Genomic DNA, 15,761 nt, shown 5'->3' with positions numbered 1-15,761 from the left:
AAGTCTACTTCGCGCTGCTTTGCAAAACCTTGGAAGCCACCTGCTGACACAAATCCGTGATACTCTGGTTCTTGAGAATCTCAAACACGGGCACCTCGACACGAAGCTGCTTCATGAACCAATATCGCACCTCAACCGCAATCAAAGAATCAACGCCAACAACGTAAGCTGGTTTCCTAACATCAAGCGTTTCAATCGGCACAGACAGAGACTTGGCCGGCTTCTTAACAAGACCCTGGGTCACGATCTCGCTGGCAGTCGGCAGGTCAGGCGCTGCCTTCACCAGAGCTAGGCGATTGACGTCGTCGCTTCCATCGCCATTGCCTCCACCAGCCCCACGACCATTGCCTATATCTTCTGTCTCACCCATACGGAGAAGATTGCTGAACATGGGCTTCTGCATCCAATCCAAGAGCCTCTGTTGTGTCATGCGCGCCAGGTCTGCCGCGCTATCCACCATGTTGACGACCTGGGCTGCCCCAGGTTTTGTGCAGTCGTAGCCGGGGTCACAGAGCAGATCAAGTAGCTCCATGAGCTGTGCTTGCGTGAGATTGTCATGCCCGGCGCGGAGGCTCTGCGTCACGGACTCGTAATTAACGTTGGCCCAACCGGCCTCAGCGACGAGCACCAAGTCGACTGAGACGCCCTTGAGGCCTTGCGCCACACGATGCCGTGCGAGAGCATCTTCAAATGCATTTCCTGCTGCGTAATTGCTCTGTCCGCGATTGCCCATGATGCCACAGAATGATGAGAGCAGGACAAAGAAATCCATGTCGTTGGGCAGGAGCTGATGCAAATTCCATGATCTAGCGCGCTTCGGACCAAGAGTCTCATGGAACATCGAGTGAGACATCTTGGCAAGCATATCGTCGCGGAGAACCATGGCGGCTTGTATGCAGCCCTTGATCGGTGGGAGCTCTCGTGATGCCTTGCGGAACGTCTCCTCGACTGCTTTCCGGTCGACGATGTCACAGGCCGGGGCGAGCACTGTGACCCCAGCCGTGCATTCGAGCTCTTGAATAAGCTTGAGAGCATCTGGCCGCCCTGCAGCACCGCGTGAGTAGAGGAGGAGCAGGTTCCGGGCCCCGCGCGAGACCATCCACCGAGCGATCTCGCGACCAAGACCACCCAAGCCGCCGCTGATAACGTACGTGGCATTCGCTTCGAAGTTGTATCCGTGTTGACGCTGTGAAGGTCGATACTCCACCGTGTCGGTCGCGGAAGCGTAGTCAATGATGACCTTGCCGGTATTCTTGCCGCCCTGCAAGAAACGCATTGCGTCCTCAAGCTTCGAGGGCGAGAAGATGTGAAGCGGCTTGGGTTCGTGTAAGTGGGGGTTCTCCTCGAACAGCCGTGTAACATCTTGCAGGATCTTTTTCATGAGTGGCTTCGCCTCTTCATGAACAACGACCAGATCGACGGCAGAAAACGTCACATTACGGTTGAATGGGCCCATTGGAAGCGTATCATTGGCGATGATATCCGCTTTGCCAATGTCGATGAAGCGGCCAAAGGGTGCAATGCATTCCCAAGACTGGCGAAGGAGCTCGCCGCCTAAAGAGTTGAGCACAACGTCCACGCCTCGACCCCCAGTTGCATGAAGCACATCTTGGGCAAAGGTATCGTCACGGCTGTTGAAGATTTGGTTGTCCGAAAGTTCAAACAGCTGCTTGACAAGGTCACGCTTTGTCTAGTCAGACTCCCCACGGTTGCAAAGATCTTGGCACCTCGAAGCTGAGCGAGTTGTACGGCTGCCTGTCCGACACCTCCAGCAGCTGCATGGATAAGGACGGTCTCGCCCTGGCTGAGAAGTGCGATATGATTGAGAGAGTACACCACCGTGGACCACACGGCCGGGATCGCTGCAGCCACTGGGAAAGACATGCCTGCAGGAAGCTTCTCTGTTTGCAGCCCGGGGCAGCGCACATATATTCCGAAGCCTCCTCCAGTCGAGCTGCAGAACAGCACAGAGTCGCCTGGCTGAAGTTGACTTCCCGGCGAGACTCTGGAAACGATGCCGGCACCATCGAATCCGAAGCTTCGCCCGGGAATCTGCCCGAGAGCGATCATGACATCCTTGAAGTTCATGCTAGTCGCCTTGACTTCGATCTCGACATCGCCTGGCTGGAGGTCCTTGCCAACCTCGGCGTCCTCGGCGTAGAAGATGGTGTCAAGGAGTCCAGGGGTTTCAATGGTGATGCTGATGTGTGGCTTCGGACTATCTCCGTTGAATGTGAACGACTTGAGCCTACCACCACTTTGCTTCGCGGAGAGGACTTGATCCATATGAGGAGTCGGCATGAGGCGAGGGATGCTGATTAAGCCATTGTGTTCGGAGAACTCAGACTCGTTGTCGGTGCCCGGACAAGAAGCGTTACGTAGTCTTTCGACTACACGCATGATGCTTTTAACTGCACTTGTGACAGCGGCGGGGTTCTCAGGTCGGGAGGATAGATTCAAGGTTACGAAGCCTTGATCTCCTCTTTCTGAACAGACACTCCGATCAAATCCGATGGCGACCTCTGCCGCTGGATTGGTGGCCTTTGGGAGCTCCTCCGTACGTCAACCACAGCGTGAATCGAGTATCGAGGCAAATCTTCTTGGTCGCCTCAAACTCGTTTGCGGTGACAGATGACAACACGGAATCATCTAGCTCTAACAAGCTGATGACTACGTCATCTCTGGTGAGTTTGGTGTCTCCTGGCGCTGTGCTCGCCATGCTGCAGATTTCCACCCCCACAGGTTGGGCCCCTTGGCTGAGATGGCTCCGAAGAGATTCAGCTGTAGAGGTCTGGGTCGCAGAAGTAGGGTTCACGATAATCTTGTAGGGCGACTCGACTCCGGCCGGCTGACTTGAGAGACTCTCATTCTCCGGGCGAGTAGTGATGATGATGGAGACTCGGTGATGTGGCTTCTGCTCGTGGTCGCGGAAAGCCATCTGAATACCTGGGGAACCAGCTTCCTGGAGAACCGTGGTCCATTGCTCTTCCGTCAGGAGAGGGCCCTGGTCTTGATACTCCTTATCTGTGGACCACCACTGCCCCTCCCGCAGCCACCAGCCAGGCAATAGGCCAAAGATGAGGCCATCACGGACATTGTCCAAATTGACCGTCTCTCCCAGAACGAGCACACCGCCAGGTCGTAGGAGGCCTCTGACGTATCTAAGTGTCTGGATCAAGTCGCTTGTGGCATGCAACACGTTACCTGCAACCACGACATCGTAAGTTCCTTCAGCAAACCCCCGGGTATCAGGGTGCTTCTCAAGGTCTAGCTTCTTGAACGTCATATGGCTTGCCGCGTAAGAGAAACGCTCGCGCGCCTTTTCAAAGAAGCCAGCAGAAATATCCGTGTAGCAGTACTCGCCGAAGCGCACAGCCTCAGGGGGACCACCTTCAACCCCCTGTGCAGCCAGGTAAGGGAGAATTCGACCGGTTGAGCTCCCAGTTCCAGCCCCGACTTCCAACACGCGGAGTTTTGGATTCGCATGGGCTAGGACATTGATGTACGCTCCCATCTTGCTGTTATTCGTAGCAAAGATGTCGGAGTGGTAAAACTCGTTGGCAAGATTGCCCTCGAAGATTACCTGCAGCGCATTTGCTTCTCCCTTGAGGATGCTGTGCAAGTGTTCACCAACCTTCTTGGTGAGTCTCTGGGTAGGTTCGCCGTCGGCTTCATCCAAGATCTCCTGGATACTCAAGTGACTTAAGCCCCGAGAGTCCAGTGTCCAAGTATCCCGATTTTGGTGCACACGTCGCATCCACTTGACATATCGAGTCAAGTGATTATCGAAATGAAGCGGCTCGTCTTCTTTGTCAATTTGCTTCAGAGCCGTCTCGATGAAGTGCAGAGCAACGGCGTTGGCACGGTCGATGAGCTCTTTCGGAGGGGCGCGGCATCGAGGATCCTCTTTGAAGGCAGACGCAAAGTATCGACATTTGGCCTCTACATCTAAAAAGAGACAAATCGGGCTTGTAGTCGAGACCATAGAACTTTTGACCCGATTCGCCATGAGAATTAGCAGCGTCGGCTGACTTGAGACTTGTGATGGCGGTGCCACGCTGGCCGTCAAGGACGAGAACGGGTTCGTTGGAATCAGCGAACGTGACCAGCGTCCTACACTCAGCTTCTCGGAAAGCTCGCATAGTCTCTTGAGTTGCAGCTCGCAGCTGAGGAGTTCCAGGCGCCTCGAAAGGTTTCTGGGATACCCACAGCTTTCGCAGATGAGAGAACATCATCGTCGGGACGGCATTCCAACCGCCTTGGGACAGGGCGACCATCTGAAGGTGACAAACTGCGTCCAGAGTGCTTGGATGAACCACGCACGGATCTTCCAAAGCATACGGCATGGTTGAAGTACAATCTCTCGCTGCCAGCGTGGCTGTAGCATGGCCTTCTCTGTCGTAGGAAATGTTTCTCAGCAATTGGAAGTACGGTCCATAGTCGAAGTCTGATCGCTTGGACATGTTCTTGTACAGTTGAGTGGGGTGTATAATCAGACGGCACTTGTAAATGTCTGCCTGAAGTTGCTCTTTGATAGACATCTCAAAACGGGCTCGACGGGCTTCAGAAGAGACGGCTTGTTCCGGTCCCAAGACTTGCTCCGGTTCGAGTTCGACTTTGATGCTGCCATAAGCGCACTCGTTCCAGTCGTCGCCATTGGTTCCAAATACCCGCCAGTCGTAACATAGCTGTTGTCCGCTAGTATTCGTAGCTTGTCGACGGCGCCTCATCGCAATCTTTGCTTCTGTGCCGCGCTCTGAGTCGTCGACATCGATGGCTCGTAGAAAGCGAACGTTGTCTAGCTGGTAGCCGCGGATGCGTGTCTCAACTGGTGCGGCAAGCTGACGAGCTGCTTCAATGGCCATGACAAGCATGCCGGAGCCCGGGTAGAGCAGTGAGCCGTTCAGGGCGTGGTATAGAATCTAGGGGTTCTCTTGGGAACGGATCAAGTGTCTCCAACTTCCCTCTTCAGGATTCCAGTCACGATCTCTTATACCAAGAACAGCGTGCCGACGGTATGGACGCTTTGCGTAGTTGCGGCTCAGTCTGCTCTCCTCCCAGAATTCTCGAGATCGATTGAAGGGGTATGAGGGAAGGTCCACCAGAAGCTTGGGTTTCCGAGATACCTGAGCCGATTCTTGGTTTGGCTTGGACAAAGAGATTGGGATGCCTGATGCCCAGAGGCTACCGAGTGTCTCCATCAACGATTGATCATCATCGACGTTGGGCTTCAATATGCTGATATACTGCCACTTCTTAGTAGCCTTGTTGCCGAGATGAGGTGTCAAGGTGTCTTGCACAGGTCGCCGAAGAGCCGACTGCGGACCGATCTCTACGAGGAAGTGTTGCCCTCCGTGTTTCGACGCAGTCATGGCCTCAAGAGCACTCGAGAAGAGGACGGGAGAAATAAGGTTCTTCACCCAGTACGCAGGGTTTGTAACAGCTTCGAAGGTTATGAGGCCTCCCTCGGTTGATGAGTAGAGAGAAACTGGGGACGCCTTGCGTAACCTTTCGGCGGCTAAGCCAGTAGGTGCACCAATATCGCAGATTCGATCTTGATATTCGGCCGCGACAACTTCCATAGCCGGAGAGTGATAACCAACGTCAACAGGAAGTCTTTTGACAAATATCTCTTCCTTCTCCAATCTCTCCAACAGGACCCGAACCTCTTTGGTCGGCCCTGAAAGTGTCACGTTAAGACTCGTGCCCTCCAAGTGAGTAGGTGAAGAGATTTCCGCGAATCTCGGACTCTGTCAGTAGAGCATGCGATCCATCGTCTTTGATGTTGTCCGAGTTAGTCTCGGCCTCCAAGTCTCTATTCCTCTTCACCATGAAGCTCAGCAAGTTATCATTCTGCGTCTTTCATTTCGTCGAGATACTGCCGCATCTCAGCAACTGCATCGCGGAAATGCTTGATCCTCTGCGGCAAGATGGGAAGGCTCATATCCCAGCTTGGCACGAGCCGAAGGATGAGAATGTCCTTGAGACTAGTATGAAGACAGTGCTTGTAGCTTCGCGAATGTCCTTTTAGAATGCAATCTCTTTCAGGTTGCTTGAAGTCATATGCAACCCCAAAGCAAACTCTGGTGAAGACATGAAGGTAAAGCTCGCGCACGTCTTCTACAGGATCACATACCAGGCCTTGTGAGGTGCGTTGATAATGATGGATCATCTGCTGGGTCTGTCTGATGCTTTCTGCCCAGACAAGACGGTTGGTTCTGTCACTAAGAGTGGCGACTGTGGCCTTCCGGTGACGGGTCCAGTCATCGCCATCCGACGACACCAGACTGGCGCCTAGTACATCTAAGATTTCTGGAAGATCATTAGCGAAGAGTACCAAGACTTGCACCTGGGTTACATGTAAAACTTGCTGGCATAATGGCTTATTTTGGGGAAGTCGTTCGCCTGCTTCCGAAGTACCTGAATAGCCACGTCGGGATCGCGAGTGTGAATTTCAACCTCTCTTGGTGTAGCGTGAGCAAAAGTATCGCCATGCTTGTCGTGGACTTGAGAGTTGCCATGTGTGCGATCAACCCATGTCCAGTCAAGAGCATTGTATTTGGTTCATTCGCACAGGCTTAGAGGAAGGCGTTGTAGAACTGGTGCAATTCGCTTGCGAAAGATGATCCAGAGTGGGCTGAAGGGGCTAATGGGGCTCCAGACAACCGGAATACCAATGCTCTTGGCAATGATGATGTTTCGAATGAAACACAATGCTGTGTAAAGGGCGTAAAGCCCGAACAGACAAAGCGCAGCGAACCCGTTTGTCGCCATAGTCAGGTTTAACGTTCGGAATGCCCTCAAAATAACCCTTCGGCTGGTTTTCACAGCTTCTATGTCTACTGCTGGAGTGAAATCCTTAAGAATGGCTGGTTTACCACTCACATAACGTCGCAAGGATCAATCCGGGAGGCATCTTCGGAGGAGGCCCCTGCCCTCCCTTGCTTCCGTCGCCTGATAGTTCCGCTGCAGTCAGCAGGTATGTTGCATAACCGGAAGTCAAATATATCAAACTTTGTCTGCCTGCAACTCCATTCTACATTTTCCGAATTCTCAGCATGCCATCCTCCTCGAAGAGAAACATCCGTTTTGGCCTAGTCATGTACTGTTACACCGTGGACTCACAACTTGCCCCGCGCCCCGAGACGTTTGTCGAACTATGTTTCGATCACTTGTTCCGATAAGACGGTAGCATTCGGCATGACCAGGAATACTTCAGGCTTCTCGGGCTTTCAACACCGAATATCTCGGGGAGAAGGCCAAGTTTAGCACCCGATACTGTCCTGGCAGAGAGATCAACACTCACAGAAACCAAGAAGATTCCCTCCTCGGTATCGCTCTTCTGAATTGCAAATATTGGACTAACTGTTCTTCTAATTGCTAAGCTTACTTTCCACCCCTTCACAAGTTTGCTGCTTACAGTCATGGAGAAGCTCAGCAATACCATTGATGGCTTCGTTGGTTCACACACAGGATGGCTCGTCAGTGGGCTATTGGTTCTTGTCATCGTGCGAAGTATCGCTAAATCGATTGACGAGGAAAGGAGGATCACGCGTCATGGAGGGCACGCGTCGAAGTTCAAGTCATACGCACCGTCTGGTAAATCCCAATTTCTCATACTCATCTCATACATGGCAACTAACATCAAAGTAGGTGTACTGTCTGGCTTGCATTTTTTGTGGTCGATCACCACTCACGCCTTGCAGGACCAAAACCTCAAGTTCATGCACAATGCGTTGGTTCGATCAGGCCAAGGCAAGACGAATCCATATACATTTGAGGTCTCCTTGATGGGCTCACGCACAATCTTCACTGCCGACCCCGAGAACATTCGAGCCATGCTTGCAACTCAGTTCAACGACTTTGGAAAAGGCCAACGATTTAGAAGGGACTGGTTCGAACTCATGGGAAACAGCATCTTCAATATTGACGGCGATGCATGTCATACTTCTCGCCAGCGACTTCGGTCTCTCTTCACCCGCCAGCGGGTCAGTGACCTCGTCTGTTTTGAGCGCCATATTCAGGCCATGCTTCCGACGTTAGCTGGCGGTCACGCTGTGGACATGAAGGACATCTTGAGTAGGTTCGCGCTGGATGTCTCAGCAGACTTTTCCCTTGGAAGACAGGTGGATTCCCTGACAAGCAAACAAGACGACGCCGTTTTCGAAGCATTTGAGCGTATTCGCCACACTCAGTCCTTGATTGAGCGGCTAGGACCCTTGAATTTTCTTGTTCCGCGCCACAAATTCCGTCAAGACCTAGCGGCCTTGAATAGCTTCATGGAGCCCAGCATTGAGAAGGCAGTCTCAATGTCAGACGTGGAGCTGGCTGAGATTGACAAGACGGACCATGGATGAACACTTCTCCAACGCATGCGCTGGCGTCTCGTGGGACGTTCGGTATCTACGTGACGAGATGGTGTCGGTCTTGATCGCTGGCCGCGACACGACTGCGACCACAATGTCTTGAACATTCTATGAGCTCGCAAAAAATACTGACGTCCTGGCTGAACTTCGACGGGGGATTGAGAACACATTGGGCGTTGGTGCTGGAGCTCGATTACCGACGTACAACGACCTCAAGAGTATGACTTTCGTTACGCATGTGCTGAACGAGACTCTGAGATTGTATCCGAATGCGCCATTCAATATCAGAGCTGCTTTAAAAGATACCAGCTTGCCACGTTGAGGCGGACCAGATGGAAATGACCCCGTAGGACTCCCAGCGGGTACCCAGGTTATCTATTCTACACATATTCTTCAATTGCGAGATGATCTCAACTCGTACGAGTACCCACTGCAAGCCTTCAATCCTCGTCGATGGGAATCTTGGACACCTCGCCCCTGGACGTATATCCCGTTCAATGGGGGCCCGCGGATATGCATAGGGCAGCAGCTGGCCTTGACGGAGATGGCTTACGTCCTGGTTCGTGTATTTCAGCGTTACAAGAGCGTTGAAGTCAGACCGGAATTTCTGCCGACAGAAACGCAGTCAAAGGAAAGGGGATGGCTGAGAAGAGGCACAGAGGCCGACTCGGTGGAGGAGTTTGTGAGGTCGAGGCCACGGATGGCTAGTGAGATTACACTTGCTCCTCGAGGAAGTGTAGACCTGGTATTTATTGAGTAACGATTAATTGGCATTTATACTCAGAAGCAATAAGCAAAGGAAGCGTTGGTTTGGTCCTTAAGTAGTGGAACCTACAGTCCTCGGCTTTAACTGAAGGTAAGGAGGCAGTCACTGGCCTTGACTGCCCTTCACTCACACGAACTTTGATATGGCAAGCACTTGATAATATATCTTTGATGGTTAGAGAAAGTACTTTGGATGCCATGCTAGGGTGAAGAGGGCGGTACGTATCTGAAGCACCTACTTACCTGCCTGAAGTTTACCTGCCTCAAATCGAGGCAAGATGGCTTCGCTATGACGATGTGATTCCTTCCTTCTGCACAAGGAATGGAACATTTGGGAAGACTAAGGTGTTGTCTGCACCTTCTACCTTAGGTGACTAGAGGTGCCTTGTACCTTGGCGATGTCCCATCAGATGCCACCAAGATTGCCCACCAAGATTGCCCACCAACGTCCGAATTCTTCTCCAACATCATCATCACCATCCCATCCCATCCAGAACCTGTGTACCCATGCTTCTTTGAGCCCGAAGCATTCGCGCCATTTTGCTATTGCTCAAAACCATCATTCTCTGCAACCTTAAGGCATTCACTATTTCTTGAGAAGCTCGTCTTCCAACTCCACTTGCGACCGTCATACCGCCTGCTTGCCTGTCTATTGGAATCCCCAAGCCCATCTTAGAAGTCCACAGAGACGCTCAGCATGGGCCCGACCCACTACATCACCGCTTTGGCAGCGTTCGCATCCTTCGTAGCAACCTCGCCTGCACACAATTACCCAAAAGACTCCCGACTGTCGTTCACGCCTGCCGATTCTGCCCTCCGCCTTGTCAAAACATCTCCAGCTGATCCCGGATCATGGGTAACCGATGCGGGCAAAGATGAGCTGATCGAGAAGGGAATCCGTTTCTTCGATATCACAGACATCAAGGTACGCTTTCTTACATCGCATGCGTGTTTAAGTCCATCCATCGGATTGATTTGATTGACTTCTCAGAAGGATGGAGAAGTGCTCTCTATGCTGTCTACCCCTGATCACGACTACAGTCAATACCTCGACACGCTTGACTTGAACACCGACTTGGCAGATTGGACCCAGGGGGAACTTGGCGACCAATCTATGGCCGCCCCTGAGCAACCGATACCGTTCAACGCTGCACGCGCAATGCGTCACCTCAAGACAATGACTGAGTAGGGAAGACTCGCCATAATACTGCTCCGAGTTCTGACCAGGATCGTAGGTTTTGGAGTAGAGATCATCGAGCGGAAAACGGCACGAAAGCCGCCGATTGGATTCTCGAAAGTATTGAGAGGATTGTAGCCTTGGTCAACCCGCGCATTGAATCCGCAGCGTTCACACATAACGCCACCAAACAGCCCTCGATCATCGCCAAGCTGCCTGGAGCTACCTCTGACATTGGTGAGCCTGCCCATCATCGCCTAGATGGCTCTGCTAACGTCTCGACCAGTGGTTTTCGGCGCCCACTTTGACTCAACTTCAAAAAGTCCTAGTGGCTATGCTCCAGGAGCCGACGACAACGCTTCCGGAACGGTCGTGCTGCTTGAACTTCTTCGGGCCCTAGCAGAAGGGACACAACAGAGTGACGCAGAGCCTCGAAAGTTGCTTCGTAACACTATTGAGTTCCACTTCTATGCCGCAGAAGAAGCCGGCTTGCTTGGCTCGTCAGAACTCTTCTATGATTACAAGGTCAAGAATAAGACGGTGGTTGCCATGCTGAACCATGACATGTTGGGATTCTCTTCCACTGATAAGGTGTCTCTGGGTGGGGACAAGATTGACCCACGCCTCACACACGTCCTCCGAACCATTGCGAAGCAACGCGGCATTGCAACACTGAGCTTTTCATGCGGATACGCCTGTTCCGATCATGCAAGCGCCCACAACAACAAATATCGTGAGTGCAATGTTTTCTTCTCACTTGACTTGAACTGACAATGACTCCGTAGCTGCAGCCTTCATAACTGCCGATCGTGATCCAACGGGCAACGACAGAATTCACACTGATAAAGATGTCAGTTTCACCGATACTAGCTACGGTCTCTCCAAAATTCGAGTGCTAATCTTGAATGCAGACGTTGGAGACGATCGAGAAAGAAACACTTGAACGTCATTTCCGATTTGGTCTCGCGGCTCTTGAGGTTCTCTCGCACGCCAATGTTACGAAGTTGGGCAGACCAAGTGACGATCTAATGTAAACATCGGGGTCTGGCTAGGCGGAGGACGATGCAAAAGGCATGGACAGCGGCCGGCAAGCCATGCTACCCATTCATGAACCAAAAATATAATTACTAGCATGTTTTGATGGAATTCGCATTCCTCTATGACTTTCACCATTTGCCATCGTGAACTTGCGCACTTGTTGGCCTCTTCCTCGATGCTCCAGGGATTTGGAAATACTTCAAGCTCAACATTTATCACGCCAAGGTCTTTGATACCCCTCAGATGGCTGAAGCAAAGACTCCGGAAGGAGAGTTGACCTATTCCGTCACGTCCGGCGTTGAGTGCCCGGGCGGCTCCACTTTGACCGGGCGGCACTGTCTAACTGCTCGGCAGAGGCCATGATAGGTGGGTCGACCCGACGCTCAAAGCATATTACTCAGCATGCCCCCGAGCGGAGATGTACGAATATGGACAAGACATCAAAAGCCCGCTGAGGGGTTGTCATCCCTAGCCTTATCAACGACGATAGCCGGCCAGTAACGACCACAAAGGCAACGACATTTTGTCAAAAGATCAACAGAAACATGAGCAACCTCAAAGGCAAAGTCATTGCCATCACAGGTGCAGCATCAGGCATCGGCCTGGCGACAGCGAAGCACCTCGCCAACCTCGGCGCGCGGGTATCGATATCAGACGTCGACGAGCCCCTCCTCGCCGCAGCCGCGGCGGACCTCACGAAGCTCTACGGGGTAGAAAATGTCTACTCGCGAGTCGTGGACGTGAGGGACCGCAAGGTAGTGGAGGCATGGATCGCGGAAACGGTAGAGAAGCTCGGACCTTTGGACGGGGCGGCCAATGTCGCTGGCGTGCTTGGGCGGCAGGGCAACACGGCGACGGTGACGCAGATTGAGGATGATGAGTGGGATTTCGTGATGGGGGTTAATGCGAGGGGGATCTTGAATGCCATGAGGGCTGAGATTCCTGCGTTGGCGGAGGAGGGGAAGGGGAAGAGTATTGTTAATGTGTCGAGCGTGGCGGGGCATTATGGGTTGGAGTATCATGGGGCGTATACGGCCAGTAAGCATGCTGTTGTTGGCTTGACCAAGAGTGCGGCGAGGGAGTTTGGGAGGAAGGGATTGAGGATCAATGCTATTTGCCCGTAAGTTGCCTTTGTCTGCATCACAAGGAGATGAGGCTCACGAACATCGCAGCGGTGCTATTGATACGCCCATCTTACGGACGGCACTGGCGGCCAAGACCACGGAGACCGGGGCGGATGTGTTTGAGCCGCTTCTGGGGAGGGTTGGACAGCCTGAAGAGGTGGCGACGACGATTGCTTTCTTGTTGGGCGATGAGTCTTCCTATGTCACGGGGCAGGCATGGCTGGTTGATGGAGGTTCAATTCCTTGATGGAGCTTGTGCAACTGCAGTTGAGGGTGAGAATTCGGGATGAGGGAGGACGGAGGATGGACACTAACTTGTGGATGGATTACGGCGCGGAAGATGAGATCGGTCGGGTCGTAGTCAGGGTCACCGGAGAGTAAGGTAATCCGGCATTGGAGAGATGAGACGTGGAATACTACTTGCTCATTGGAAAACTATCTTTGGGTGCTGACTGTGCTGCTGTCTCGGAGTATTTGGAATTTTCGACAGCAATTGGTGCGTTGTCGCAGCGAAGGATGCAAAGGATTCGAGCGTTGCTACCTCTTTTCCCGAGAGTGGAGGAGCAGCTACCGTGCTACCATACCTTGGTTGGTAGGTAACAGAAGAAATCCTAGATGCTACGCCGGCAGCTGTGCGTACATGCAGTGAGAATTTTCTGGAACGATGGAACCGGGAGGTGTGATCGTGGGTGAAATTACGACCAGGCGTCGAGGCAGAAAATTGTCTGCCGCGCCATCAGAACCTGCACGCAGAGGTACCGTGGGCACACGGCCGATGGCCTTGGATGTTAGGACTGAATGACGGAAGAACACTTCACCAAGAAAGCGACGGTTTATGAAGATTGTGAGATAATCTCGTGAATTGTTTCACGGAATGACTGATAGTAAATCTAGCAAGCGAGTGCCAAGTTGGTATCAAAGCAGATATGAACAAGAGTATTATAGATGATAACCGCCTTCCCCTTTTCCAGCCGTCGAAATATCCTCCGACGGTCAAGCGAAATCTTTAAATGATGGGTAATTACACAGCCTGATTGTCCAAAGACTTAGACAGTCTTCTCGGGCAATGAGCTGTGGGCGGAGCTGCCAGGGGCACCGTCGTGGCTGCTGCTGGGAACAATGTCTGAGACATGGCGGGTGACTTCGACGTAGTCGTAGGCGAACTCGCCGAGCTGGCAGTCATCAATGCCGAGGTCCTCATCATCGACGCTGACACGCAGGCTGAGGCCGGGGATCAGGTTCATCAGGAAGAGGATGAGGCAGGTCAAGGTGAAGGACCAGGCGAAACCGGCGACGGAGCCGGCCAGCTGGTAGCCGAGCTGGACGTAGTGGTGCTCGATCCAACCACCGGCGATCGCGGATTCACCAGTGTAGGCGCCATCGAGGGCAGCAATGTAGGAGCTAGATCATGTTAGAATGAGGATCCGCGAGTAAAAGTCACAGGGTACAAGACTTACGCAGCGAAGATACCGGTCAAGACGTTACCGGTAATACCACCGATTCCGTGGACCGCAAAGATATCGAGACCGTCGTCAATTCCAAGGACGAACTTGAGCTTGGTGCCAAAATTGCAGGCGATAGCACCGACAATACCGAAAATGACAGCAGCCCAGGGGGTAACGAAACCAGCACCAGGGGTGATGGCAACTAGACCAGCAATGGCGCCAGAGCAGAAAGCAATGGTGGACCACTTCTTCTCCAGACGGTAGTCGAGGAGCATCCAGGTGACACCACCGACACCGGCAGCAAGGTTGGTGTTGAAGCAGGCCATGACAGCACGAATGTTGGAGGCGAGAGCGGAACCACCGTTGAAACCGAACCAACCGACCCAGAGGAACACGGTTCCGAGAACGACGTGGGTGACGTTGTGGGGGCGGTAAGGGAGTCCGTGGACACTGTTGTAACCGGTGCGCTTACCCAGCATCAATGAGTAGGCAAGGGCGGCAGCACCAGAGGAGATGTGGACGGGCGTACCACCGGCAAAGTCGTATGAGCCGAGGATGAACAGCCAGCCATTGCCGTTCCAGGTCCAGTAAGCAATGGGGTCGTAGACAACGGTGGCCCAGACGAAAGCGAAGACCATGGCGGGGAGGATGCGACCGCGGTCAGCAATAGCGCCGAGAGCAAGGGCGGGACTGTAGAGTGGTTAGATCATGTCATTGAGGTCACAGACTTCGCGCCAGACCAGAGTGAACTCACGTAATGGCGGCGAACATGCCCTGGTACAGACAAAAGAGAATATCAGGCAGCTTGGTGGAGCCGACAGAGGGTTGAGCGACGACATCCTTGAGACCAAAGTTCGACATGTCGCCGAGAAAGACGGAGCCGGTGTGAGAAAAGGTCAAAGTATAACCCCAGAAGAACCATTGGAATCCAACCACGCCCACACAAATCATCGAGATCAATATCAAGGACAGCGCGGACTTGCGACGGGCGAGACCCGAGTAGAAGAAACCGACACCGGGAATCATGAGCAGCACGAGTGCCGAGCAGACCATAATCCAGGCCAGATCGCCAGACTATACCACTATGTTAGAGAACATGTATGAGGTAGTCGAGGATCACGACGGCATCGCGTAAGCTCACCTCATAGAAGACGTTGAGGTCGGCAACACCGGCAGAGTAGCCGGCGTCGGCCTCGCCCTCGGTGCCATTGTAGGGGATGGCGTAGAGACCGGCAGACATGTTGACGGTTGCGGCCGGCGCGTGAGCGGTCAATGGGTAGTGATTTCGGTGCGCGGTATCCGGACGGGTCCTCGGGAATCCTCAACGTTTGCCAGCCTCGAGATCGGCGAACAGACGTCGAAGCAGGAGGAATGCGTGAAGAAGGCTACAGGGAAGCGAGGGAACGAAGGAAGGGGGGAAAAGACACAACGTTGAAGTCTACTCCGGGGATGGACAGGCTAAATAATCCAAAAGCAACATTGAGAAAAGCAAAACCGGGGCGTTGCCTTCGGCCCCTCGTCGTGAGCCGGCCGATATTTGAGCCTGCGAGTGCGGATAGAAAGTACACTATGTACGGAGCACGCTGCCACAATGCTGCAGTATCTTTGGATGGATCCGAACAGGGCAGGGATGAGCAGCCCAGACCGATGGCGCGGGTAAGATGGAGGATGGTATGTCAGTAAGTTGGGACGGGGAGGTCGTTCATTGACCAGTCCTCTATGCCGGGCAACACCATTAGTGCAGGGCCAAGGGTGGGGAGTAAAGCATAAAAAAGGGCGTGAGAGGGTGTCTAGCTGCAGCAGAAGAGGGCTGTATCTTGAGACCGACTTCCAAATCCCCCTCTGT

At 53.0% G+C, this 15,761-nt stretch overlaps 5 protein-coding genes across 5 annotated transcripts; 3 read left to right on the top strand and 2 right to left on the bottom strand.

Annotated features, from left to right (window-relative positions):
• Positions 1-4: 4 nt before the first annotated feature.
• BDP81DRAFT_455038 (uncharacterized protein) lies at positions 5-6,916 on the bottom strand (the record flags this gene model as incomplete). Its single annotated transcript, XM_060593022.1, has 8 exons — positions 5-1,666; positions 1,708-2,411; positions 2,521-3,948; positions 3,983-4,922; positions 5,127-5,750; positions 6,137-6,349; positions 6,421-6,506; positions 6,886-6,916. 8 exons carry the CDS (start codon positions 6,914-6,916, stop codon positions 5-7), a joined length of 5,688 nt encoding a protein of 1,895 aa, XP_060438725.1.
• A 508-nt stretch (positions 6,917-7,424) lies between these two features.
• BDP81DRAFT_465797 (cytochrome P450) lies at positions 7,425-9,126 on the top strand (the record flags this gene model as incomplete). The annotated part of the gene is made up of 5 exons (XM_060594322.1): positions 7,425-7,599; positions 7,654-8,311; positions 8,343-8,424; positions 8,482-8,584; positions 8,690-9,126. 5 exons carry the CDS (start codon positions 7,425-7,427, stop codon positions 9,124-9,126), a joined length of 1,455 nt encoding a protein of 484 aa, XP_060438724.1.
• A 702-nt stretch (positions 9,127-9,828) lies between these two features.
• Positions 9,829-11,342, top strand: BDP81DRAFT_455036 (uncharacterized protein; the record flags this gene model as incomplete). Its single annotated transcript, XM_060593021.1, has 6 exons — positions 9,829-10,056; positions 10,123-10,316; positions 10,367-10,545; positions 10,595-11,041; positions 11,094-11,158; positions 11,220-11,342. The coding sequence occupies 6 exons, from the start codon at positions 9,829-9,831 to the stop codon at positions 11,340-11,342; spliced, it is 1,236 nt and encodes a 411-aa protein (XP_060438723.1).
• Positions 11,343-11,891: 549 nt separating this feature from the next.
• Positions 11,892-12,717, top strand: BDP81DRAFT_455035 (short-chain dehydrogenase; the record flags this gene model as incomplete). Its single annotated transcript, XM_060593020.1, has 2 exons — positions 11,892-12,466; positions 12,519-12,717. 2 exons carry the CDS (start codon positions 11,892-11,894, stop codon positions 12,715-12,717), a joined length of 774 nt encoding a protein of 257 aa, XP_060438722.1.
• Positions 12,718-13,516: 799 nt separating this feature from the next.
• BDP81DRAFT_333654 (ammonium transporter) lies at positions 13,517-15,155 on the bottom strand (the record flags this gene model as incomplete). Its single annotated transcript, XM_060585687.1, has 4 exons — positions 13,517-13,871; positions 13,928-14,605; positions 14,670-14,989; positions 15,057-15,155. The coding sequence occupies 4 exons, from the start codon at positions 15,153-15,155 to the stop codon at positions 13,517-13,519; spliced, it is 1,452 nt and encodes a 483-aa protein (XP_060438721.1).
• Positions 15,156-15,761: the final 606 nt, after the last annotated feature.

The sequence above is a fragment of the Colletotrichum phormii genome (assembly GCF_030913505.1).
Source record: "Colletotrichum phormii strain CBS 102054 chromosome Unknown BDP81scaffold_33, whole genome shotgun sequence".
Lineage (NCBI taxonomy): Eukaryota > Fungi > Ascomycota > Sordariomycetes > Glomerellales > Glomerellaceae > Colletotrichum > Colletotrichum phormii.
Note: the sequence above shows the minus strand (reverse complement) of the source record. Positions and strands in the feature narration are given on the sequence as shown.